This window comes from Sceloporus occidentalis, unplaced genomic scaffold (genome assembly GCF_023333645.1).
Source record: "Sceloporus occidentalis isolate IW3139 unplaced genomic scaffold, rSceOcc1.0.p SCAF_10, whole genome shotgun sequence".
NCBI classification, from domain to species: Eukaryota; Metazoa; Chordata; class Lepidosauria; order Squamata; family Phrynosomatidae; genus Sceloporus; species Sceloporus occidentalis.
The window spans coordinates 21,113,858-21,141,338 of record NW_028316990.1 but is presented as its reverse complement, the minus strand read 5'-3'; the positions used below and the strand labels follow the sequence as shown (position 1 = coordinate 21,141,338).

The window sequence follows — 27,481 nt, the reverse complement described above, 5'->3', positions numbered from 1 at the left end:
ATGACTACATAGAGTAGCGGTTCCCAAATTTTGGTCCTCCAAATGTTTTGGACATCCATTCCCAGAAGCCCCAGCTAGTTTGACCAACATTCAGGAATTCTGGGAGATGAAGTCCAAAAACACCGGAAAGCCAATGTTTGGGAACCAAAGCGAAAGAGTCTTCACTGCTGTGGTCCCTTTAGTTCAGAAAGTACAAAAAGGGCTCATTCTGGAACAAACAGTCAAGTAAAGAAAACTCCAGGTTTCCGACCTGCCTTACCTTAAAATCTTCCGGGAGCAGCAGTTTCGACGTCCTCAAGAAGCTTAAGATGTATCTGAAAATTTCGCCGTCCCGATCAATGAAATAATGCTGTTTTAAACTGTCCAAGACAATAGGCTCCGTGCCATTAAACAGACGGCTTATTCTGGGAAAGGGGGAGAAAAAAGGGGGGAAAGGATGGAAATACACAGACAAATCTTGGAGGCATCACAGTAGCTTTGGTGGAATGGAGGTTCACCCAGTCTGTCATTGAAGCTCAGATGGTTCCTTGAGATCACCAAAACCAACCTCAAATCCCAAGGCATGAGAAGGTCCATATTTCCGCTAAATACACATTGAACCATCTCAACTACCCCATTCCACCCAATTTACCCACATTATCTCCATTACGTTGTGCAAAAAATCCCTGGCACCTGAAGCCACAGGTGTTCGCTTGAGTCAACAAACCGATCGGTCAAGTATCCCAAAGTGGCTCCAGATATGGGGAAGTCCTTGGAGGCTGCTAACCATTCCCTTGGTGCGCTGCGGCTACATCTCTTTTTAAAACTGGAATGGTCACTTTTTATTAAAGGCCATTCCAAAACTAAAACAGGTTCTGGGATCCATGGTGGACAAACATTAAATGGCCAATTGTCACCCTCCAAATATTTTTCGGTTGGAGGGGTTCAGAGGGCTTTGGAGGAAGCAACAGTGAGGACCTTTGCAGGCACCAGAAGCTCCAAGGTCCATTCAGTTCTCAGCCTGTCCTGGAAAGTTAAGTGTGTGTTGTGTATTGTGTGCCTCCAAGTTGTTTCCAGCCTATGGCAACCCTTAATGTGAACCTATCATGGGGATTTCTTGGCAGGTTTCTTCAAAGGGGGCTTGCCATTACTTTTTGAGGCTGAAAGTATGTGACTTTACCAAGGTTTCCATGGCCAAGCCAGGATTCAAAACCTGGTCTCCAGAGTCCTGGGCTGCATCTACACTGCAGAGATAACCCAGTTTGACACCACTTTAACTGCCATGGCTCAATGCTATGGAAGCCTACGAATTGGGATTTTTGTGAGATATTTAGCCTTCCTTATCTGAGACCTCCAATGCCACAACAAACTACAGTTCCCAGATTTCCATGGCAATTAAGGTGGTGTCAAACTGGATTATTTCTGCAATGTGGATGCAGCCCCAATCCAACACCACTCAGGGTCTCATGATCCCAATGATACCCACACTTTTAAAAGTTTTTAAGTCCAAATAAAGCACTCCTGAATGCAATGGGAATGTAGTTTTGTGGGATATTTATTATCCTTCTTGTGTCAGAGAGCTCTGGGGCCACAACAAACTACAAATCCCAGCATTCCATAGCATGGAGCCATGGCAGTTACGGCATTATTTCTGCAGTGCAGACAGATCCTGGGAAGCTTTCTATTTTTCCCTGGGAATTCTTTGCAAACTCTTTGCTTGGCCATCATTCTTCTGCAGGCAAAGATGCGCGAATGAAAAAGTCAGGGCTTTCCATTCTTGTGGGGCATCTAGAAATAGCAGCCGCATATCCGAAACCCACAAAGAATTTATTTTGTTTTGCAAAAGCACGTCTTGCAATAATTTGTTTCTCTCTCCTGATAGTTGTTCAGCTGCCAAATGAAGAAGAAGAGTCTGAAATCTTGAACATCTCTTAAGACTGTCCCTGTTTTTCTTGCATAAGGAACCCCTGAAGCCTCTTCTCTCTCATCTCCCCCCCCCCATCATTCCTAATTTCTTTGCATCTCTCAGGAAGCAAAGAGTTCCCAGCAGAATTGCTGGCGCTCGGGCACAACGTTTTCCCCATCCGGGTGGTTTGGGGACAGGCGGATGCCACCCTCCTGCGTGGCCCAGATCGGAAAGACTCTGTTTGAAGCTGCATTGTCCTCCCACTTCATGTATAATTTCCTCCTAACTATCGCGCCCAAAATCTGGCGTTTCCAGTTCCTTCTAATTTAGTAATCATCTGCAGATTTCATTAATGTGCCATCTACTCTCTTCTGGATTAATTACAGAGATACATATACATATACATATATATATATATTTGTAATATAGCTGGAACTAACACAGTTCCCCTGATGAAGGTCAGGAGAAAACTCCTCAAAACTTTCTTCTGGAGCTGGTCATTCCCGCAGTTTTGCTTATAGTCCTTCCACTTGTCCTCTTGGTAAGCAATGATGTCTCTGAACCATTTGGGATTCAAACTGACCAATGCACATGAAACGTCTGTGCGCTTTGTGTGCCTTCAAATTGTTTCCGGCTTATGGCGACCCTAAGGCAAACCTGTCATGAGGTTTTCTTGGCAAGATTTGTTCAGAGGAGGTTTCTCATTGCCTTCCCCTGAAGCTGAGAGAGTGTGACTTAGCCAAAGTCATCTATGGGGTTTCAGTAGCCAAGCTGGGACTTGAACTCTGGTCCGCAGAATTGTAGTCCAACGCTCAAATCACTACACCATGTTGGCTCTCTACACAAGAAATACTGTACAGGGTGCATCTACACTGAAGAAGTAATTCAGTTTGACACCACTTTAAGGGCTGCAGCCCCATCCTAGGGAATCTTGGGATTTGCAGTTTTGCAAAGTCTTTAGGCTCCTCTGCCAAAATGTGCCAGTGCCTCACCAAACGACACATCCCAGGATCTTTGTAGGATGGTGCCATAGCAGTTAAAGTGGGGTCAAACGGCATTATTTCTCCAGTGTAGATGCACCCAGATTTTCCACTCCTGTCATAGACACTAATTATGAATCAATCAATTCTGAATGGTTGCATTGGTCTTCAGCCATCACTTCTGACACTATGGAGTTGTGGACATTTGGGCATGTTCCACTTTGTGCATAGCACATCTATCACAGCCACTTTTATTTGCATGAGATCAAATGTCTTCAGCCTGTTTCTTAGATCAGAGGAAGAAGTTAATGATACAGCCCTGCATGCCTTTGCCCTGGGCTACTGAATAAGATAATCTGGCCTAGATGAAGGCAACAGATGTGGATCAGGACTCTCATTCTGATGTCTTCAGTTTAATATAGCCAAAATAATAATATTTACATTGTCATCATTGGCAACAACAAGGACACAGCAAGCAAACCACTCCTTAAAACTTAACCAACGGATGACATGCCATCATTTTGAATCCATCCCTAATGTTTTAATTCTCTTTTGCCTAAGACTCCCAACAGATCCCACACAAGTCTGCATCTTGGCAGCGCATTGCTAAATGCAATGCAATGCATCGCACTAAAACTGCATTGCACAACAAAGCGTTAACTCCATCTTGCTTTGGAGCGCATGACTGGGAAGAGAGACTCCACCGGTTCTTCTCTGCTCTTGGTTCAAACTGGAATCAATTACTGGGGGAGACGCTGATAAGCCTTGTGCCTCAATCTTGGACGGAATTAATTTAGCAAGGCTGCAAAGTTTTGAGAACATTTACAGCGGCGATGAAAGCAGATTAGATGTTTGCTGGAACTCCCATAAAGTTGGGAGCTTTAATGTGATGAATGTGGGCGGACGGTTCAGCTGGGCGCTCGCTTGTTGCCTGCCTTTTCTTGCCTCCTTCTTCCACGGCTGATCTCAAAGATGTTTCCTCTTGCTTGCGTTTTTCTCCTCCTCGGCTTTCCGGTTCAAGGTGACTTTCCAGACCAGTCCAGCCCAGTCTGGTCCCATTTATTATTTTTTAAAAGACGTTTCCTACTCTTGCACGGACTTGTTGGGCAACAGCATCTCAATAGGGCCATGCTGGGTGAACTGAGAATGGATACAAAATGAAATCCCAGACTTATGGGTTCTGTATCATCTCCAATAGGGCCAGCTTGGTGGAGACCAGGGTTTGGCCATATAAACCTATTGGGTTTCTTTGATCAAGTCACACCTTCTCAGCCTCAGAGGAAGGAAATAGCAAACCTCTTCCGAAGAAACCTGCCAAGAAAACCCTGCGATAGGTTCACCTCAGGGTTGTCATAAGTTGAACATGACTTGAAGGCACACATGCATCATCTTCAATGCTTTTACTTTTGCAACATGACAGAAAACCCTTGCACAGATGGAGCCAAAGAAAAGAGTCAAACAAACTCCTCTTGATCATGGAGTTTGCTTTTAAAAAGTCTTGGCTTTTTTGGGGAGCCAAGCTTAGGAATTAGGATTTGAAACAGACAGCAAACCTGGTATAATGGTTTGGGTGTTGGACTATAGAGTCCAGGGTTTGAATTCCCAGCTCAGCCATGAAACCCAATGGGTGACTTTGACCAAGTCACCATAAGCCAGAAACTACCTGAAGGCACACACAACCACCAATGAAAGCATCTGTGAAACAGCAGCCAGGTTAAAGCGCAGAGAACCAGCAATTAGAAAAGCAGAAGCCTGGGAGAATAACAACGGTGGAGCCTCATAAACCGGGTGCTGCACTACAAACTCTCCAAAGGAGAGAACAGACACGATGGCTTCCTGCAAAACAAAGCCACAGATGCAGCAGGCAAAACGTCAGGAATAAATTCTTCCAGAACACGGCCACAGAGCCAGAAAGACCCACAAAAGCTAAAGCTATGAAAAGTTATGTTTTGGACCCTGTCTTCCAGAATCCTTCAGCCAGCCTGTGGATTCTGGGAACTGAAATCCAAAAGAGTAACTTCTTCAGCTAGCATGTGGAGTCTGGGTAATCCAGAAAGGTAACTTCTCCAAGCTCTGCTCAGGAGAAGAGAGATGATGGGGACTGAGGATGAGTGCATGCACTTCAGAAAGAAATACTGCACCAATGCTTATTAGCTAGAGTCCCTCCTTGCATTCAGGAATCCACACCTGAAGAAAGGCAGGGGGCAAAGGTAAGTACCAATATTCCCACTTCCCTCAATTAGTTGCAGGATGATGGTTTGTTTAAGCATCACCAAAGTCTGTGACTCTTTTTGTTCCAGGGTTTGTTAATCCATGACTAGCTTTTTTCCTCTTCTCCGCATTGACAAAGCTGCCCCAGCCTCCTTGGTTCCTGCTCCTGGGAAACTCGCCCTGTTTTGCCCCGGGGGAAATGCTGGGGATACTGCTGCCTTTAAAGCTCCTTGGCGAATCTTGCCTCCCATCTTGCGCCTGGGCTTCCCCTCCAGCACCCTTCCTGTCAAGGCCCATCCGGGGAGGCAAGGCAAGGCAAGGCAGGCAGTCGGACGTGTTTGCAGCTTCTGCGGCTCCTACGCTGAAATGCAGCCGCCTGATCCACCGGCAGATTACACACACCTCCTACCAACCTTTCCTACATTTTAAGAGGATGATGGCGAAAGAAGGAGGAAGCATCACTGAAGACAAAAACAGCAATTACATGGAAAGGTCTTGGGCCATTAGAGTCGGTGTGGTGTAGTGGTTTGAGCGCTGGACTGCAACACTGGAGATCAGGGTTCTAATCTGCACTTGGTCATGGCAAGCCACAAGTCACGGACTCTCATCCCATGGAGCCACCAGCCTTATCCTCCAAAGTAACTTCAGGACCCAAAACAGCTCCATTAACCTTTAGACTTGGGCTTGGAGCAGATCCACAGTTCCAGCTGGACACATAAGTGCACCAGCTGCCATTGGTGTCACATCCTAGAATCATCCAATCCCACCCCTTTCTGCCATGTAAGAAGACACGATCCAAGCCCTCCCTTTGACAAATGGTCATCCAGGCTCTGCTTAAAAACCTCCAAAGAAGGAGACTCAAAGGCAGCATCTTCCCCTGTCGAACAGCCCTTATTGTCTGGATGTTCCTCCTAATGTTGAGCTGGAATCTCTTTTCCTGGAGCTTGCATCCATTGCTCTGTGTCCTATTCTCTGGAGCAGCAGAAAACAAGCTTGCTCCATCCTCAATATGACACCCCTTCAAATACTTAAACAGGGCCATCATATCGTCTCTTAATCATCTCTTCTCCAGGCTAAACATCCCCAGCTCCCTAAGCCTTTCCTCATAAGGCATGATTTCCAGACCTTTCACCATTTTGGTCTTCCTCCTTTGGACACACGGCTCCAGCATCTCCACGTCCTTCTTGAATTGTGGTGCCCAGAACTGGACATAATATTCCAGTAGAGACCTGACCAAAGCCAAATAGAGTGGTACTGTTACTACCCTGGATCCAGACACTATACTCCTATTGATACAGCCTAGAATCGCATTGGCCTTTTTAGCTGCCGCATCACATTGCTGGCTCACTTTCAGCCTGGACAAGGATATTGCAGGAGACCTTATCCAAGGCTCCTCTCTGCTGGCATTATAACGAGAAGATCCCATGTCATCTGTTACAGTTAAGCTGGTTACGCATCGAAGAATGCAATTCCTGAACTCCAGCAGCATCGTGCTTTTAGGAACTTAGTAGCCTGCACTGTTTAAACGAATGCTTCCCATAGCTGACAGTCAAAACAATCCACCAACTTGTGGCCTTTCTTTTTCTTGCTTGCCTGCTTGCCTCCTTCCTTTCTTCCTCCCAAATGACCTGCTCAGAACATGCATTTTTATCGCAGCCACCTCGCTTCCCCGCAACATGCGACAGTGTGTTTCGAGCCTCCGCTTGCTCACAGAGGGCACCCAGAACATTAATTTCAGCAATTACGTGATTAATATTTAACTGTTGGGTAATATTTGTGCTATTTATAATTTATCTGTTTATACTCATGAAAAATGAATGGCGTAGACAGTGCCTATGCCCCATGTCAAATTGTTTTGTAATTGTGCATTTATGGAAAACAAGCCCTGAAAGGTGTCCTTTCGGATTCCCCCCCCCCCCTTTAATTTGTCTGTGTGCCTCAAGCGCATGGCTCTGGCGCTGCTCCACTGCTCCACTTTTCTCTCTGCTGCCTTTTTCCCTCCTCCAAAACACACAACACACACACACACAGTCTGGCTGTTTTATCCCAGACACAACAAGCCGGGCCAAGTGAAGTTGACAAGATCTCTCAGGCCTTTTCCCTGCTTGATATGGAGCCTGTCAATTGCGCTTTGCTCTTTGGCTCAGATGTTCGGCTCTAGCAAAGGGAAGTGGGAAAAGGCGACATTGCCAAGCCAGCGAAGGAGGAGGGCTCCTCTGCCGAAAGTACTGCAAAGTGAAGCAAAACAAAGGCCAATGCTTTCGTTTTATTTCTGCACTGTTGCTCTAGTTTGCAAGTCAAACACTCCGCTAGGCATTTGTAGCTCCTCCAGCACAACTCTATGGCCAATGTTCAGCAGATGATGACCATAGAGTTGCCCTGGAGGACCTAGAGATGCCTAGAGAGAACATTCTGCTAGGCATTTGTAGCTCCTTCAGCACAATTCTATGGTCAATGTCTGGCAGATGTGGACCACAGAGTTGCACAGGAGGATTTAGGTAGGAAGTCTCAGCAGTTTAGTATTATCAGTTCTCTGAGTCTTCCTTACACACACCCTTAGTTGAAGTTGCCATGGGTCCTTCCTGACTCCTTCACTCCATACAAGGCCAAGAAGACATGCACTAAGATCTTACAACGGGGGTTGCATAGCGTGTTTCTTTAATGCATTAACTGCGCCAGGCAATTATTATGTTGGATGGCAGTACTGCACAACTGAAACGAAAATGCCTGACCAAATACAAAAACAAATGGGCTTGCACATCCCTGCCTCTGTCCATCAATGCAGAAAGTGCACTTGTGTGCAATGGCACTGCATCCACAACTCCACATCTACAATCTTGTACACATTTCACATCTGGCAAAAAATGTCCAAACCATTTCCACACTTGTGTAAGACTTGCATAAGGTCACCCAGTGAGTTTCTTTGACCAAGCAGGGATTCAAACCCTGGTCTCCAGAGTCCAATGCTCAAACCACTATGGCATGCTGTAGCTATTTCCACAAAGGATGCTTATGGAATCTCACAACAAGCTTCAACATCATAAAAGCTGAGTCCCAAAAAATCCTGATTCCACACAGACAACCTGCTCATTCATAGTTATAAAGGTCTGTTCCATGGCTCTTCGTGGATCTATGGAACAGAATTAAGTCTACAAAAGCTTATGCAACCGACTTCTTTTTCTATAGCTAGTCTCAAAAACCAGATCCCTTTACAGACTGGTTTTCCAGAGCAACATGCCTCTGCCTGTGGATTCATGATTTCGGTTCATCATAAGGACTAGCTATTCTGTCCCATTATTATCCTGTTACTTTATTTATACCACTCTTCCCTTTGCCCCAAAGCTAAGACTCCAGGCAGCTTACAAGATAAAAAGAAATGCAAATAAAAACAATGCAGAACAAAAAAAATCACAGAAAGCTGTGATTAAAATGATATTAAAACTGCATACAGAGTTAAAGTCACTGGCTTTAAAGAAAGGAACAAAGCAACACAGAGCACTCAGGAAAAGCCCTTTACCTGTAAAAACAATCAGTTCCCAAAAGAGAGATGGAACAACAAGGACTTTGCTGGACAATGGCTCCATCCACACTGCAGAATGAATCTGGTTTGACACCACTTTAAGTGTCATGGCTCAATGCTATGGCATTCTGGGAATTGCAGTTTGTTGTGGCCCCCTAAGTGGAGCCATAGCATTGAGCCATGGCACATAATATGTGTATTTTATGCAGCTTAATGTGTGTATTTTGTGTAATGGTTGTGTTTTAACAATGTTGTAACCCTCCTTGAGCTGTGAGGAGAGGTGGGTAAGAAAAAAAAAAATAATAATAATAATAATAATAATAATAATGTGGTGTCAAACCAGATTATTTCTGCAGTGTGGATGGACTCAGCAAGGAAGGGACCAGTGAAATCTCCCAGGAAGGAAGACACTGGATGCATCTGCACTGCAGAAATAATCCAGTTGGGAACTGTACTTTTGGGAGACATTTAGCGTTCTCTGCCAGAGAGCAATGATGCAACAACAAAATACCAATCCCAGGATTCCATAGCACTGAGCCGTGGCAGTCAAAGTGGTGTCTCCAGTGCGGATCCAGCCACATAGCCTTGGAGCAGCCATGGAGAAGGAATGCATGCGTGGATGAAGATAACAACATCTTGGCTCAGCCTAAACTTATTCTCCTTAAACAGATTATAAGAAACATTATCTGAAAGTAAATTGCCAAAGAAATACTATAACGGAAAGCCACGAAAGTTGAGAAGGAAGCCAGAATGAATGGGGAGTAGTTGGTTGAAGGTATGAGTAAGTTATTTAGGAGGTTTGTGAAGGGAAGAAAAGAACAAGGAAGAGAAGAAAGATGTAAAGCAAAGTCAGTAATGAGTTAGAAAGAACAAGGAAGTAGGAAAGAAGTTAGTAGGAAGAATGATGGAAGGAAGGAAAAGAAGAGAACTTAGTTGGCCTATAGAGCATGATACTTATAGTTTGACAATGATATTACTTTATTGTAGATTGATCACTTTGTAACCGATGATATTATTTGATATATGATATTTGATGTACGACGTCTGATATGGAAAGCTTTGTTTATCATAATAAAATTGTATTCAATTAAATAAAAAAACCATAGGGTTGCCATAAGTCGAGAGGGGACTTGAAGACGCAAAAAGGGTGCTGCCGTTCCAAGGCTCCTTGGTTCAATTTCGTCTGATCCCGCAAGGAAAGTGGCTTCTCCGTCTCCAATTCTTGTAATAACACTGTGTTCCTACCTTTCGACTTTGATTTCCGAGTGCCACAGGAGATGCACCCTTTTCCTCGCTGTGTCCCCAGCCACAGAGTCCCTCTTCCTCAATGCTTTTGAAGGATTTTACATCCACTTAATATTAAACACCTGGAGGAACGGCTGGATCTATTACTTGCACCTAGATGTAATACTTTCCATTTTTATTTTATTTTTACCCCCGTGAGGATGAGAAAATATACTTGCCGTAGATTGGGAACCGGGGGTGCAAACCACCCCAAAATGTATTTTTAAATGTCAGTGTACCAAAGTGTCTGCTTAGAAATATCTCTCTCTCTCTCTGTGTATTTAAAAAGTTGTGAGATTGAAATTTTATATATATATATCTATCCTCAAACTTCCTGTGACAACGGATGAAAGGATGAAAGAGAATTGAGAAGTACACGAAGCGGCACCCTTCTGAATTTGAATAATGAATCCAATTAGGATTTCCCATTACAGATACAAGCGCTGATGGAAACTTAACACAGAACAGGGGAAATAGTCCCCCCCCCCCAAAAAAAAAAGACCTTGGGAGTTATAGAGGTCTCATCTGCACGGCAGTAAAACAATTTGGTGTGACATAGCCATGGCTCAATGCTATGAAGTTATGGGATTTGTAGTTCGTTGTGGCACCAGAGCAAATGGAGGGGGGAATACATGTTCACTGGGCTATTCTGGAAACCGGGATCCGAAAATGTCCCTTTTCCAAGCAATAGTTCTCAAGAGGGTTTTGCAGTGATGCAAACTTGGGTCGAATGACTTGGTCTTGACTTGGACTCAAGTCACTTCAATGACGCAACTTGGACTTGACTTGGCAATAAGTGATGCACTCACTCGACTCCACTTCAGACTTGTATATTGTTAGCAACTGACTTTCTGGTCCAACTTCATCCAGAAACAGTAAATGCATTAGGGTCTACCCAGTAAGGTGTCTCCGCTACACACTGGAGGAGCCTTCTGAACCTTTTGAAAAGCTTTAGAAGCATCCTTCTAGCTCAAGCCCATTGCCTAACGCATTTGCTCTTCCCTTTTGAGAATTTCCCCCTAACTTTGTGCAAGTCTTTTTGATTTTCTAGTTAGTGAAACTCCCCCCAAATGCCTTTTTTCTCTGTTCAAGTTGGCTCCCAGACTTGGGACTCAACCTGAGACTTGGCTTGAAAGTGCCTTCCAAGGACTTGACCCTTGACTTGAAAGTCTTTTGCAAGGACTTGAGGCTTGACTTGTAGGTAGAGACTTGAGACTTAACTTTGAGACTCAGCTTGAAAATATCTTGCAAGGACTAGAGACTTGACTTGAGACTTGAGTAGAGATTTGAGACTTGACTTAAAAGTATCTTACATGGACTTGAGACTCGCGCTGCTTCTTGCATGTCTCAATCCGGCCCTCATTCACAGACCTGAGACCTTTTCATTTGCCCCATACAACTGAATGGAGGCTTCGCTTAGACCAGTTGTTCCCAAACTCTGGTCCTCCAGGACTTCAGCTCCCAGAATTCCTGACTGTTGGCCAAGCTGGCTGGGGCTTCTGGGACTTGAAGTCCAAAACGTATGGAAGAACAAAGTTTGGGAATCAAAAATAATAGTGGGGAACTACATGGAGACACATTTTCATCCATGCGCCAAACCAGTGCAGCTGGGAGCTCTGCAAGTGATGTCAAGTTACTCCATGACATTATTTCTGGATGAGGAGTTTGTGTGAGGCAAACTATCACATTTGAGCATGGTTTGAGGACATTTCTGATCGGAAAACCACGCTAAAATTGCTTACCCCCAAAAAGAATTAGGATTTGTACAAGTGGGGTTCACAGGGCTCAAGGGAACCCCATGAAGCCCACAGGACACCCTTCTCCTTCCTCATCCCTGATTTAGACAAATGAACCCTGGACCAGTCTTCGGCGTAACAACCTGCAAATGCAGGCAAGCGTTTCCCCTTCACTTGGACCTCTCCGAATATCCTGCAAAAGCAGGTAAGGGATCAAACATCCATATCCATATAACTGCATGCGTAAATCATCTCCTTTCATAACGCCATTGTGGCAGCAGCAGAGTCCCCATGCTCTTTTATGTTCCGAGTCGCACAAATCTGGGATGTAAAAACCGGTGTTTGGAGCAAAAGCGCTTGCTATTAAACAAATCCGCATCCCGCATCTCTCCGTGTTCCTAAACCTCCCAAAGGGCCTGGATCTGCCGGGTGGAAGAGCTCTGTTTCAACGCACAGCACCAAGTATGAATCCTTATTACACAGGCAAGGTGTGGGTGTGCATGTGTGCTTGTGCAGAGGGGACCCACAACTCAAACACAACCTTCCTACAGCCTTCTTCCTCCATTCCCCATTGCCATGGCTTTATTCCCTGCTTCTTTTCATTTTTAGGGCCATAGCCAAAGACTTTCAAATGGCACACCTACGTTGCTCAGTTTCCAGCTGTTTTCTTAGGGCAGTGGTTCCCAGAGTTTGGTCTTCCAGAAGTTTTGGACTTCAGCCCCCAGCATTCCTGAGAGTTGGCCAAGCTGGCTAAGGCTGATGGGAGTTGAACTCCAAAATACCCAGCAACCACAGGGCTTTCTTGGTAGGCTTCTTCAGAGAGGGTTTGCCATTGCCATCCTCTGAGGTTGAGAGAGTGTGACTTGCACAAGGTCACCCAATGGGTTTATATGGTTGAGTCGGAATTCGAACCCTGATCTCCAGAGTTGTAGTCCAACTCACAAACCAATGCGCCAGGGTTCGATTCCTCGTTTGGCTATAGAAACTATTGGATGACTTTAGGCAAGTCACATACTCTCAGCCTCAAGGGAAGGCAATGGCAAACCTCCTCTGAATAAATCTTGCCAAGAAGAAAACCCATGAAAGGTTTGCCTTATGGTCACCTCCTCCAAATGAATCTTGCCAAGAAAAGGAAAACATGACAAAGGTTTTCCTTAGGGTTGTCGTATGCTGGAAATGACTTGAAGGTACCCAACAACAACAACAACAACAACAACAATACATTTAAATAAAACCTTCAAGTTCAGGGGCACTGTACCAATAAATGATGCATATTGGAGGACAAACCTCCCCACAACAAGGAGACCCAACTATTGCCTTCACAGCTATTCGTTTCCGATGGTAATATTTCAACAACTGGAACTTTTCATCCAGTACATCATGGATTCCCAAGTTTTTTGGACTTCAGCTCCCAGAATCCCCGGCCAACTTGGCCAACAGTCAGGTATTCTGGGAGCCAAAGTCCAAAACATCTGGAGGACCAGCATTTGGGAACCGCTGCTAGATCTTTCTCCTTTCCTAACAAATTGCATCCCACAAACATTACAAGAGCGAGCGCATTGATCCCTATAATTGATCCCCGCTCTGCATGTTGGGAAGGGATCCATGCCTATTCCATTGTGAGAGAAAGGCGGGATATAAATCTTTGATATAAATAACTATCCAAACCTCGCAGCAAACGCACATCGGAAAGCCAACAATCGAGAGCAAACGCTGTGCATCTCCGGCATTTTCACAGTGACCTGGGGACATGATTTCCAGCCAAGTGCACCTTATCTCCTATCTCTCTTTTTCTCTCTTTACATCTTCTAGGAAAACGCACAGGATTAAAATGGGGGGGGGGAAAGAATCAATAAAGGAGAAGCCCTTTCCATTTTGAGCAGAAACTGAACTTTGTACGATTAATATAACAATAATTTAATTCTATTTTAAATGTACCATTTTTGGTATGCTTTTGATTAGACTGTTAGTTTAATATTGTAAGCCACCCTGAGTCCCAGTTTTGGGGAAAGGGTGGGATATAATAATAATAATAATAATAATAATAATAATAATAATAATATAGAAAAAATAGATGAAATATAGTTTCCTGTATTTGACTTCTGCAAAAAGAGATGGCAATAGCAAGCATGTATTATAGTTTAAGGTTTATAATGATATTTCAGTTGATATTACTAGGTATAAAATATGAAAGGCAATATGACACATCTACAGACAGCCAAAATAAAGCTGCTTCGAGTCACAGTGGAGGTATGGTGTTTCAATGATGCATGCATCCTAAGAGTCCAGAAGCCACACCTAAGCCACGCTCCAGTCCTTAGGGCTTCTGGACTCTTAGGACGCATGCATCATTGAAACACCATACCTCCACTGTGATTCGAAGCAGCTTTATTTTGGCTGCCTGTAACAGGCCTAAGTATAACATTTAGTTAGAAGCAAAAGGTCCCAATATTAGGGATACTGGGGAAGTTAAAGTTGTGTGTCTATGTAAGGTGCATTGTGTAACATGTTATGTGGTTTATGTTATATATGGGTGCTATGTATTATTATTATTAATAATAATAATAATAATAATAATAATAATTTGTATGAGAGCACACAGCCCAACAATTTAGTACAAAACCCATTTTAGCCAAATTTGCTTGTATCAGCGATGGGAACTATCTTTCTTTTCCTCTGACTCCTTCTCCTCTTTTTATTCTCCATCGAATATAAAACTAAAACACGGAGAACCATGCTCCAGCTAGGTCCAACTCTGCTATAAACTCCTCTAAAAATACAGGTTGAGTTTCCCTTATCATGAATTCCCAAAGTCCCACCTGGGTGGCTTGGATAGCGACACCTTTGCTTCCCAATGCTCCAATGTACACAAGCTTTCTTTCATGCGCAGCATTATTTTAAAAGCATTCTTTATAAAAATTGCCTTCAGCCTTCAGGCCATGCGCATAAGTGGAGCCTAAAATGAATTTCATGTTTAGACTTGGGTCCCGTCTCCAAGATAATCTCGATATCTATATGCAAACGTTCCAAAATCCAAACAAAAAGGATCAGAAATCTAAAACGCTTTTGGTCCTAAAGCGTTTTGGATAAGGAAGGCTCAGCCCCAAAAGGCCCTAAACATCATGGGAGGAACGAGGCTAGGATTTTCTTTTTATAAGTATAATCATAGCATTTTGCCACCACTTTAAATTGCCATGGCTTCCATTTTTGGGAATCCTGGGATTTGTAGTTAATGCAGGTTTTCTCCGCTATAACTTTTAATTTCCCCTTTGGCCATGCTTCACCCAAAACACAGGACTCAAAACAAAATATTGCCTTAATGCAATGGTTCCCAGCCTTTGGGCCTCCAGATATTCAGGACTTCAACTCCCAACATCATCCTTGACCACTGGCTATGCTGACTGGGAGTTAAAGTCCAAAACAGCTGGAGAACCAAAGGCTGAGAACCAATGTTCTTAATGCTTTTCCTTCTTCTCTCCCCTTCCTCCGCCTTGGCAACTGTGTGCAACCAAAACAAGAACACGAAGAAATTGCAAGTGTGTTTCATGATGGCTAAGTCGGTCTTTTCTTGCTTTCTGCAAAGGCCTCCATTCCCAGACTGCTTCATGCTTTTGCAATGAGTGAAAGGTGCCATTTTGAACCCCGAAGGCAGGAAACGGAGTTCATGTTGTCCTAACCTTATGCTTTCAAGAGGCTGTTCTTTGTGCGTTGTTTGGTCTTTTAATTTGTCTCTGTACTTCTGATGCATTCAGATACTAATTACTTAAGTGTATACCCAAGTTACAAATTTCCCAGCAAGGCATGCAACTTGTTGAATGCCTGGAATATTATCTAAATGACAATGAAGCCTTCATGCAACTGGTGATTTGCAAATGAATCCCTCTTGACCCCTTCCTAAAAAATCAGTTCTCCACTGCAGAAATAACCCAGTTTAGCACCGCTTTAGCCGCCAAGGCTTAATGCTATGGGGTTATGGGAACTGTAGTTTTGCAAGACATTTAGGCTTCTCTGTCAGAGTTCTGGATCCACAACAAACTGCAGAGCCCAGAAATTCCCACAGCATTGTTCCAAAACACACTGCAGAAATAATCCGGTTTGACATCATTTCAAATGCCATGGCTCAATGTTTTGGACCATTGAGCCATGGCATTTGAAGTGGTGTCAAACTGGATTATTTCTGCAGTGCGGATGCAGCCCAGGAAGCAGCAGGAACACACAAAGGTTGCACACACACAGCAGAATTGATCCAGTTTGACACCGCTTTAAATGCTGTAGTGCAATGCTATGCAATTCTAGTAATTGCAGTTTATTGTGGTGCCAGAGCAAAGATTCCCAGAATTCCATAGCATTGCACCATGGCAGTTAAACCAGTGTCAAAGCAGATTATTTCTACAAGGTGGATGCAGTCGGTGTCAAAAAAAATGAATAAAAATAAGCCACACAAGTGTTAAGAATATGGTTGCGATGGTTGACCCTCTGCCACCAGTGAATATTCTGTCTCGATAAATGGTTGCAAGTGTGAGTGTGTTTGCAAGAGCATCATGTCTTTGCATGATGTGTTGGTGGCTTTTCAAATAAAACGTCACCTTTGATCATGTTAAAAGGCTTCATGCCTCCTCCCCAAAGTCATGGCAGTCTGTCATGTGAATCGGCAACCCAGGTGTCAATGTGCAAGATGGCCTCTTTCCTGTTAGTGAGGGTGAAGACATGGCTGAGAAACCATCGAGGAGACGGGTGCCGAAACACCAGCCCTCTGACATATTTCCTTCCAAAATATAGCATTGCTCCTCGGAAATGGACCAAACTACAAGTGCTGAAAAATTACCCATTTTTGGTTTCCTTCCTTCCTTTCTAGGCTTAAAATACCTGGCATAATGTCTATTAAGCATGATTATAAACAACCCACTGAGTGACTTTCGGTAAGTCACTCTCTTAGCCCCAGCAGAAGGCAATGGCAAACCTCCTCCGAACAAATCTTGCCAAGGAAACCCCATGATGCCTATGAGTCAGAAACATCTTGAAAGCACCCAATAATAATAATAATAATAATAATAATAATAATAATAATAATAATGGATGCAAAGAATATTCTCAGTTATTTGGTTCTAATTCAATGGATTTCCCAATGGGCAGGGAAACCCATCAGAAAGAACGATACAGCTGCAAGAATTTGGCAGAGTTTTCTCCTGCTATTAGACTATGCCAAGTTTGTCAGGGAGGGAGGGATGGTTCTACAGAGAGGCGCATCTGATTCCTTTGCATGAAATAAAAACCAAAACACGATGCACATATATACTGTATATACACGCATCCCTCCATATTTGAAGCTTTGATATTTGCGGATTGGATTATTCACGGATTTTGTTACTATGTTATCCCTAGGAATCTCTAGGTCTTCCAATGCAACTCTGTAGTCAACTTTAATCAAAAGTTGCCCTGAAAGACCTAGAGATTATTCCTAGAGAGGATACTCTACTAGGCCTTTGTAGCTCCTCCAGCTCAGTTCTATGGTCAGTGTCAGTCGGATGTTGACCACAGAGTTACCCTGGAGGACCTAGAGATTACTCCTAGAGAGAATACTCTGCTAGCCATTTGTAGCTTCTCCAGTGCAACTCTATGGTCAACTTTAACTAAAAGTTGCACTGGAGGATCTAGAGGTTCCTAGAGAGGACACTCCGCTAGGCATTTGTAGATCCTCCAGCACAACTCTATGGTCAGTGTCTGTCGGACATTGATCACAGAGTTGCCCTGGAGGACCTAGAGATTCCTAGAGAGGTGTCCTCTCAGTTAAAAACATGGTGCTATTGTTATTTGCGGTTTTTCCATATTAATGGGTGTCTTGCAAATAAGGAGGGAGGGACAAGTGTGTACACACACACACACACACACACACACACACACACACACACACACTCTGTATTTATTTCCTTGCAGGATAGTTCCTCAAGAACGCTTTTGAATGTTCCAACATTGTGTATATATGTTTTTATGTATATACATATGTGTGTATATATTCCCTGCAAGATAGTTCTCCAAGAATATGTTAGCATGTTCCAACTTTGTGGCTCAATCTTCCATTTCTCCGCAGATGAGGGAGCAAACTGCATCAGTTGTTTGTCCGCACCTGCGAGAGAGACACAGCGAAGACAGCGGAGGCTTTACCTCCCTGGTTGTCATCAGCAAACGCTGGGAGCCAAAGTACGCTGGTAATTCTGCTCCCACCCTTTTGCCTTTGGAGCCACCCTCCACTGGAATGTCTCCCCGAAGGCTGGAAGCGGCCTCCCCACCCTTGGCCTGGGACTGGGACTAGGCTCCATCCGCCAGTCCTCCAGGTCTGGATCCCATCCTGGATCAGCCTCTGAGAATTCCCTACAGGGCTTTTTCTTTCCCCTCCTTTCAGCCTCAAATAAGTGCGCTTGCAGATTAAAGCATCCTGGGAATTTCCCATCTCTACTCCTGTCTACTTCTCTCTAAATACTAGAGGCTTCCAGCAAGGAGTCACAACCCTCCCACACCTTTCCTTCTTCCCTTCCTTCATCTCAGTTTGCAAGTCCCAAACATGAATCTTAGACTGAGGCTTCCACATTGGTTGGCTACCATTTTGGGTGCCTTTCACACTAAGGGGATGTACAGACCACCCTTTAAGGGCAGCCTGCAGCCGCCCCTTATAAAGCCAGATCGTGGCTGCGGCAACCGCATGCCATGGCCTCGATCTTGCCTTTCTCACCCTAACCCTAACTAACCCTCTCACCTTTCCATGGCACAGAAAGCAGCTCCTTTCTGTGCATGAAAAGTGCACCATAGTTGTGGCACTGCAGCTTTCCCACACTCCTTTGGCACTGTGCCTTGTAAAAGCAGCACCAGAGGAGCACAGTGATGCAGTGCGCCATGTGGTGCGGCACGTGGTGTCATGTCCACCTGGGGGTGGAGTCAGGGCATGCGCCATATAGACACCACACCCCAACGCCGCTCCCAGGCTGGACAAAAATGCTGGTCTGTACAGCTCCTTAGCCTACTTTTCTTTAAATATAGGATTCCAATGTCACAGCCCTCTCTTTTTTTTCCTTCCTTCCTTCCTTCCTTCCTTCCTTCCTTCCTTCCTCCCTCCCTCCCTCCCTCCCTTCCAATCTGCAAATCCTAGACATGATTCTTTGACTGTGGTTCCCACACTGGTTGGCTACTATTCCAGGAGCCTTTCACAAAACACAATCACAGCATTGTGATTCCACTTTTAACTGCTACAATCCACATCCTATTGAATCCTGGGATTTGCACTTCATCCTATTGAATCCTGGCATCTGAGACTCAGTGCAAACCCCCAGATTCCATAGGATGCAGGATCATAGTGCTGATCCGCACTGCTGAAATAATGCAGTTTGACAGTGCTTTAACTGCCATGACTCAGTGCTATGGAACCCTGGGATTTGTAGTTTTTTCTGGCCCCAGGGCTCTCTGATAGAGAAGTCTAAATGTCCCCCAAAACTACAATTCCTGGAATCCCATCGCACAGTGCTTTCTGCAGGGCAGGTGCGTGCAGCCTATAACTATGTGATGTTGCAGGGCTTTTTAACACATATGTAGGAGTTTGCAAGGGGTGCAGCTGTGTGTATGGAAGGGGGAAATGAAGAGATTGTCCAACAAATAATTCTGCCCTTGAGGGAATGAAATTTTCTCTCACTCCCCATTGTTTCTAGCATCAAAGAAACTTCAGAGGAGCATTTAGAAACGTAAGGGAAAAGGACAGACAAAGTTACCAAGGGAATGCAAACACTGCAAATACAAGGATTCCAGTTATGAAGCGTTTACAGTGTCTTACTCTTTGCAATGCTAGAAATTTGGGGACTGGGGGTCAGAATTAATGCTCTCCTTTTGCATCCCCATAGCTACAAACCTGATAGTCTCTGGAAAGACTTTTTCTATTCCATTTGCAAATGTACCTCCACCACTGACCATCTCTAAACATTGAATTCTCACGATAAAATCTTGCAGCCATTCAAGGGGGAAACAACAACAACAGTTTCAGACAAAAAACCCAATGAGACCGACATCCCCACAAAACTCCAAACTCACAAAGTGAGGAGAGGCCTCATTATAACCCTCAACAGGAAAGAGGCCCAAGAAGGGAAGGAAAATAAAATAGAGAGAAAACCTAGCAGAATACGAAAGGCAAAAGCAAAAGCACACATGGACCAGTCTCTGTTTGGGAGCAGATGGAAAGCAGAGGCCTGTCATTAAAGCTCCAGGGTCAGGTCAATTAAAACATTTAAATGCTTTAAAGAAAAAAGTGACACAGAGCAATATGGAAGAACAGAGTCTGCTTAAAGCAGGGTTTCTCCTTGCTTGGTCCAACACTAGTATTCTCCAGTTATTTTGCATTCAAATCCCAGAAGCCTGCAAAACCATGTCTAGTGATGGTGGAGTCTGGAAGATGAAATCCAAAACATCTGGAAGGACCAACATTTTGATAACCATTGGCTTAGATATAGAAATGGTGTTAAGTTCCTAGGGTAGTGGTTCCCAAACTTTGGTCCTCTGGGTGTTTTGGACTGGTTAGTTCTTTGATGGGAGACCACCGATGAAGACCAGCTGCTGGAGGCTCTATTTCAGAGGGAGGTACTAGGAAAACCGCCTCTGAGGAGTCTTTGCTTAAAACCTACAAAATGCATGGGATTTCCATAAGAAAGTGAAGCCCCAGATCCTGCCTGAGCTTGGAAGCTAAGCAGGGTCAGCACTGGTTAGAACATGGATGGGAGACAATCAATGAATACCAGGCTCTGTTTCAAGGGAAGGGACTGGCAAAACCACCTCTGAGGATCCCTTGCTTAAGAAAAGCCTATGAAATTCATGGGGACACCATAAGTCCACAGGCAACATGAAGGCACATAGACGCAAACAAAAGGCACCAGACCCCCATCTGATCTTGGAAGCTAAGCAGGGTCAGCCCTGATTAGTACTTGGATGGGAAACTGCCAAAGAATACAATTCCCAGGATTCCCCAGCACTGAGCCAAGGCAGTTAAAGGGGTCTCAAACAGGATTACAGTGGTACCCCGGGATACGAATTGACCGCGTTACGAAATTTCCGGGTTACGAAAAAGTTAGATTTAAAAAAACTGTTCCGGGTTACGAAAGATTTTTCGGGTTACGAAATTAATTTCGGCGCGAAATTCAAATCGGAAGCGCGGCTAGCGGCTTTCCAGCGCCTTTTCGGGTTGCGAAATGTATCGGGTTACGAACGGCGCCGCGAAACTAATTAATTTCGTAACCCGAGGTAGCACTGTATTTCTGCAGTGTGTTTTGGACCTCTATTAAACCTCACCAGTTGCATCTCATGAAGTAGGCTGAGTCTATGAAAGCTGATGCCACAGTCTTCTTGCTTCCACTTAAGTCTCAAAAGTGCCATGAGACTCCTTTGTAAATCAAACTTAGCAATCTGGGGTCTCTCCCCCCAAAGTCTGCTTCTCTTAAATAATTCTAATATGGAGTACTTTAAATATCTCCAGTTGTTTGTCTGTTTATTCTGGTTGCTGACTTTCATCATGAAACAGATGTTTAGAACGGCAGCATTTTCCCTTGTTCTGTGCACTTTTCTGGGTTCAAAACCTGCACTTTAGCAACGAAAGGTGTGTGATTGAACACTAGCAACTCCAGATTTATCATCAGATGTATATTGGATGGGAAACTCCATCCAATTCTGGATCACACCAAGGGCTGCATCTATAAGGGCAATGCTTTAACAACAGGCCATTGGGCTTATTCACATGCATTTTAGAAGTACACTTGTTCCTCCACATTTACGACTTTGGCTTTTGCAGATTTGATTATTTGCAGTTTTGATTAATATATTCTCCCTACGAATCTCTAGGTCCTCCAGCCAGAAGTTGACCATAGAGTTGTGCTGGAGAACCTAGAGGTTCATAGAGAAAAGGCTTCTCTAGGCATTTGTAGGTCCTCCAACAGGTATTTTTCCACATTCACAGGGGTCCTTCACCTTTAATCCCAGCGAATGTGGAGGGACCCCTGTATACTTCAAAATAGGAAGCAGAATTGCAATTACTCTGTTGGGTCAGAAGACCTGGGAAGAAATCTGTGCAAAAGACATTCTTGGCAGATGCACCACGTTTTAGAGTCATGCCATGTTGTTTCAGTAATCATGTACAACCTTTCATTCAGTCCCTGAGCCATAATGCAGTTGTGATAGACAAAAAAGAGCATGCCTAGGGATAGCCAAGCAGTTAAAGCCATCTCAAACTGCATCATTTCTCCAGTGCAGATGCAGCCATGGAAGCCACCAGTTTGGAGGAACAGACACACTCTTTTCTACAGAGATATAATCCATAATGACGACAGAATACAATAAAAGGGCACCAGCAAATTGCAATTCCATCTATGTGACTGACATGTGCTGATCCACCTAACCATTAAATCTCTTCCATCTTGGCAAAAACAGAAAAGAAACCATACCCCAAAGCCTGATCTATGCGCATCCCTCAAAGAACCTCTCCCAAAGGAATCCAGCGTCTTAATGGCATGAAATGCACCAAATGGATGCCTATGAGAGAGATAATACACTCTTTAACTTCCATTGCTTATAATGGCACAACCGAAACCATGCAACACACAAATAACTAATGGCTATGCAGCATTTTAAGCAGAGATGTCTCCTACAGGAACACCAGTCGCCATCACAAAGTCAACCATTTTCCTATCATTTTGAGACTTACTTCCACCAAAAGCAATTAGAAACCAAGGCCAAATGTACTTGCAAGACCATTATCCCCTGTAACCAGTGTCTAATAATTCAGAGGAACCAAATGGCTTGACGTCGCAATGGAGAAAATCTCATCAGCCAATTAATGACCGACGTGTTGATCCTGCGCGACGTTAATTAACAAACACCTACAATTTGTTTCAGCAGCATTTAACTTTGGTGTCAAGAGTGCTTAGGATTATTGCAGGCAAAACCAACTTGGAAGCATGTTCCATCGGAGTAAATAAAAGGAGAATACTCAGAGATGCTCTGCCCAACCGACACAAACAAAAGCAGAACCTCAAGTCGGTTGACTCTTCCCTTGGTGTGGGATGCGCATATGTGATAATTGCACCCACGCACCCTGTTTAAAACCCTCCTTTAAAATGTGCTCCTTTCTCTTACGTTAAATGCAGAATTCAAAGACATAGCCGTGTTAGTTTGGAAAACCAGTCTGCAAAGGGATCTTGTAAGTGGGCCCTTGGTATCCGCTGGGGTTCGCTTCCAGGAACCTCTGTGGATGCTCAAATACCATTAAATACAACAGCAAAGTGAAATGATGTCCCTTATATAAAATGGCAAAATCAAGGTTAGTTTTTGGAACTGATATTATTTTTCAATGTTTTCAAGCTGTGGATGCTTAAATCCGTGGAAAAGAGGGCTGACTGTAGCACCTTTGAAACTGAGAGGATTTCATGCATCTGAGGAAGCAGACTCAAGTTTACAAAAGCTTTTGCTACCAGCTTCTTTCTTTCAGTTAAATATCAAAGGTGCAATAAGATCCCTTTTCACAGTGAGAGGAAGAATGTGCATAAATATATATATATATATATATATATATATAGAGAGAGAGAGAGAGAGAGAGAATTCAAAGACTTAGACATGTTAGTCTGTGAAATCAGTCTGCAAAGGGACTTTGCAGCACCTTTGAGACTCACTGAAAGACAGTTGGCAGCATAAGTCTACCTTTTCAAATGCATTTGGTAGAATACGAAATGCAACTGAAGAAAGAATTAAGTCTATGAAAGCTCATGCTGTCAGCTTCTTTATTTCAAAGACATACCTGTGTTGGTCTGTAAAATCAGCCTGCAAAGGGAATTTGAAGCACCTCTGAGACTCACTGAACGAGAGAAGTTGGCAGCATGAGCTTTGCTAGACTTGAGCCTACTTCCTCGGCTGCATTTTCAGCTTCATGCAGAGTCACCAATGACTGCAACAGGTGCTCCAGACACAGCATTGTAAGGACAAGCAGGAGAGGAAAAATACATATAACCAGAGAGTTTTATCTGCAAACAACACATGCACCTTGCAATTCCTCTCTCCAAATCTCCAGAGATTGCTACTAAGGCTTCCAGAGGACCTTGCAGATGGAAAGGCGAGGATGCTGGAGAGCTTACCTGGAGTCGGGGTACTTTGTCAAGGTGGCCAGGCTGCTAGTGTACATGTGTCCTCCTACATCGATGTGCACAGGAGCGTTGGATTTGGTGAGCTGAGCCGGGAGAGGGATTCCTTGAGCAGCAAGGGGAGAAACCGGGGAGCGTGTTAAAGACAGCCGGGACATCGCTCTTCCTTCCTCCTAGAAGCCCGACAGAAAAGGAACAGTTTTTATCGCCGCTCTGCCGCTACCTTGATTTCCAGCCTGATCACAGAATCTAATCAGATCGCTTCTGCATCTGCCTGATCATATATTCAGCTAACAAATTATTGCCACCTCCATAATTAAGTGTATTTGCATCATGCTCCCTTCTTTTCCCCCCAAAAGGACCAGCGGCAAAGAGAAAGATGCTTATTAGCAATAAGAAATCCAGAGGAGGGGAAAGGAAGGGAAAAAATATTCCTTTTTCAAGGTGTCAGCCTCAAGGGGCATAAAACAAACTGCAAAATTCTAATTAAAGGTCGCGGGATTATGTGTTAGATGTGAAATATCCCCTGACAAACGAAGAACCAATTTGTGAATTAGGATCCAGGGGTTTTTGGCAAGTTTGTCTCCGTAACGAGACACCTCCAAATTAGTGACTTCCTCGGCTCCTAAGGCATCGTTGCATCGAGACACTGAGCAAAATTCACATCCAACTTGGAACCGTCTTTGGTTGCTTTTTAAGTAACTACCTACATGACAACACTGACACTTCTTTGTCATCTGTAATCCAAACTGAAAGGAAGCAGAGGCAATTGGACATACACACACACACACACACACACACACACACACATATACTTTTATCTTCGTCATACCATTTCCAATCCTTTTGCAATCTCACTTCAGGTCGCACACAAACGTACCCAGATGCCAATCCTTCTGACATTCAACACTTTCCTGATTATAATAAAGAAGGCTTTTAACAACAACAAATATACCCACATAGACATACCCAGATGCCAATCCTCCTGACATTCAATACTTTTCTTATTACAATAATGAATAACAACAACAACAAATTTATCCATGACTGTTTTTGCTTAAAACGTCAAGCATCTCTGATAACTGCAAAGACAAAAGCACTTTAAAAGGATGGGAATGATCAAGGTTTTCGTCTCTGACAAATATCAGTCCTGGGTTTTGCAAAAGGCAACAACAGAAAACACACAGGTGAGCAGCAGAAAATATTACAGATCCAAGCAAGTGGCACAAAAATGCCCATCGCTTCTTTCTGAGTAAAAACAATTGCAACCAGCAACATAGCTATGAAATGTTTCCTTTTCTTGGCGTTTGGGTTTGCCATCACAAGATGCAACATCTCTATTCTGCTAACTTCTGACAAGCATTCCCTATGTGATATTTCCAGCAAGCAAACGTCCGCCTCTCACCAACAATACTTTCCATAGCAATCCTCACACTCTCCTTTCATACAATATTGTATCGATACACAACAAAGGTGCGCAAAACCTTTTCCGCACATGCAACAGAAGCAACTCCTTTGACCAAGCACTTATTATGCAATGCATGGAAATGGGCTGTACATTTCTGGACTTTGGTGCAAGGAATACAATAACTTCTTTGACGATTATTTCCCCGTTCTTAAGTGTCAGAAATACATCACCCCTTTATGGATCCACATGTCTTTCCTTCTCCTGTTCTTGATGTCCAGAACGGACATTGGACGCTGTGCAGGACTCCGAAACCAACCACCAAAAAGCAACACTGATGTGCACACTAGTCAGCCAGCGCATGAGAAATTGTCACCCACATCTGGACAGCAGTCCAATGAGGAGCAGATTCCTCACGGCAGCAAAGGGTTTAGCTTTCCTCCCTCCCACAAGTGGCTTTTCCTTATGAGCCATCTCCATTAAAGACGTCACATCTCCCCACAAAACCCAGAGAACTTGCTTTCGACAAAACACAAATTACACACATGCAAGTGCAGCCATTGCTTCATGGGTGGACCAGCAGCACTACATACACACACACACACACACACACACACACAAGAATGACCCCTATCACATCAAAAGATGTTCCCTTATTCATAGTTACCAATGAGCTTAAATATTGGGTTCCCATCCATGCTGCCTCTCTTTGCCTTGGTCCTGATTTCATCTAACCCATCATTCCTGATAAACCAAAACCGTCAAGGAAGCCCTGAAACCAAAAACAGCCATTTCTTTCACAAAGGAGAATCTATCGCACCTTTCCCTCCCCCTTTCCCTTCTTTTCAAAGAATTAGATCTTAAACACAGAAAAGAGCCCTGGGGTCTGCAAGTGCATTTATCTCGAAATGCAGACTCCCAGCAGAAAACCCAGGTAAAGAGCAAAGGTAAGCCTCCGCTCCATATCTGTGCCAAGGCAAATATTCTGGCTAAATGTGTGTATCTACCAGCCAAATGCTTCTCCTGCACATCATCTTATGGCCCCTCGTTCCCAATGTGACCGACTGCGAAAGAGTCCTTGCGCTCTCTCTTGCGTCCTGGCGAGCGCGATCAGGACTCGCAACCGCGACACGGCCCAATCATAGCCATGTTTACGTGGAAGAAAGTCCACCTGCGTCCAATGGGACTGGCTTCCAAATGGCTTTGCTCAGGAGTGACTGCAAGACTCAATCCCTCACGCTTCGCTTGTAGTGCCTACAGTAAGCATCCTATACCTTTCCCTCGGCAGGACCTTTTCCCAGAAGATGCAGGGAAACAATGAGGCAAGAGATCTGCAACCCACAAAAACCTGGGCAGATGTGAAATCTGAATCTAATGGGCACCGAGATCGGAATCACTAAAAGGACTGGAAACGATGGGGGCAGATGGCACCGAAACAAAGCCAAACACCACCATTTCCCTGGTTTTATTGTTTTTGTCACAGAAGATGGATATCAGGAAGTGAACTGTATCCCTTTGCTGGAATGATAGTATTGCATTTATAGTGTTAAAGATGTTACTACAGTTCTGTTACAATCACACTGTTGTATCATTTACCCCATTTTTGTTAATAGGTTCATAATAATATGTTTCAAATAGTGTTGTTACTTGAAGGCTATTCATCTCACAGTGATTCAGTTCAAGGTACTACATAGACCATAACACAATATTCTGCCAATTCCAATATAGGTAGATGATTAGATAGATAGATAGATAGATAGATAGATAGAGGTGGGTGGTTTATACTTTAAGCTCCTTTAAAGAATGCACCCAAATGCATTTAAACAAAATACATTGGAATGCACCCAAACAATACATTTTAAACTCTTAACAGCTTCTGAAATGAAACTGATTTAAATATTTTGAGGCCTTCCTTGGTGTAAAGGAGTTACTCCATCCGTCTTTACTACACTTTATACCTGAAGCCCCTTTAAAGAATGCTTGCAAACAATGCATTTTAAACTCACTTACAGCTTCTGCAATGCAACTGCTTTAAACATTTGGGGGCCTTTCCCAGCGAAAAGAAGGAACCACAAAATAACACTGGCACACCGAGTTACTCCAAAGAGCCCCTGCAGACCTATGAACAAAGCTATACAAGTTCAACAAAGGCAGAAATCATAATGCACTGGCAACAAGGTGACCAGGTGTCCTCCTTTTCCAGGACCTGTCCTACATTTCAGCCTTCCGTCCTGGAGGCAGGTCAAAGTGTCCTCCATTTTCGAGCCTAAGAAGCATGCATTTACATTTCTACGAGTGGTTTTTAGCT

At 43.9% G+C, this 27,481-nt stretch overlaps 1 protein-coding gene across 3 annotated transcripts in view; it reads right to left on the bottom strand.

Annotated features, from left to right (window-relative positions):
* Positions 1–27,481, bottom strand: part of LOC149306096 (BTB/POZ domain-containing protein kctd15-like) — a 48,095-nt gene that overhangs the window by 15,989 nt on the left and 4,625 nt on the right. For 2 of the 3 annotated variants that reach the window (XM_089540907.1, XM_089540908.1), the window contains exons 2-3: positions 23,763–23,941; positions 260–404 (exon numbers count right to left, since the gene is read on the bottom strand). In XM_089540907.1, the coding sequence (XP_089397033.1) occupies positions 260–404; positions 23,763–23,926 (309 nt within the window). In that variant the 5' untranslated portion in view covers positions 23,927–23,941. The remainder of the gene's footprint in view (positions 1–259; positions 405–23,762; positions 23,942–27,481) is intronic. The other variant, XM_089540909.1, reaches the window with a different exon arrangement.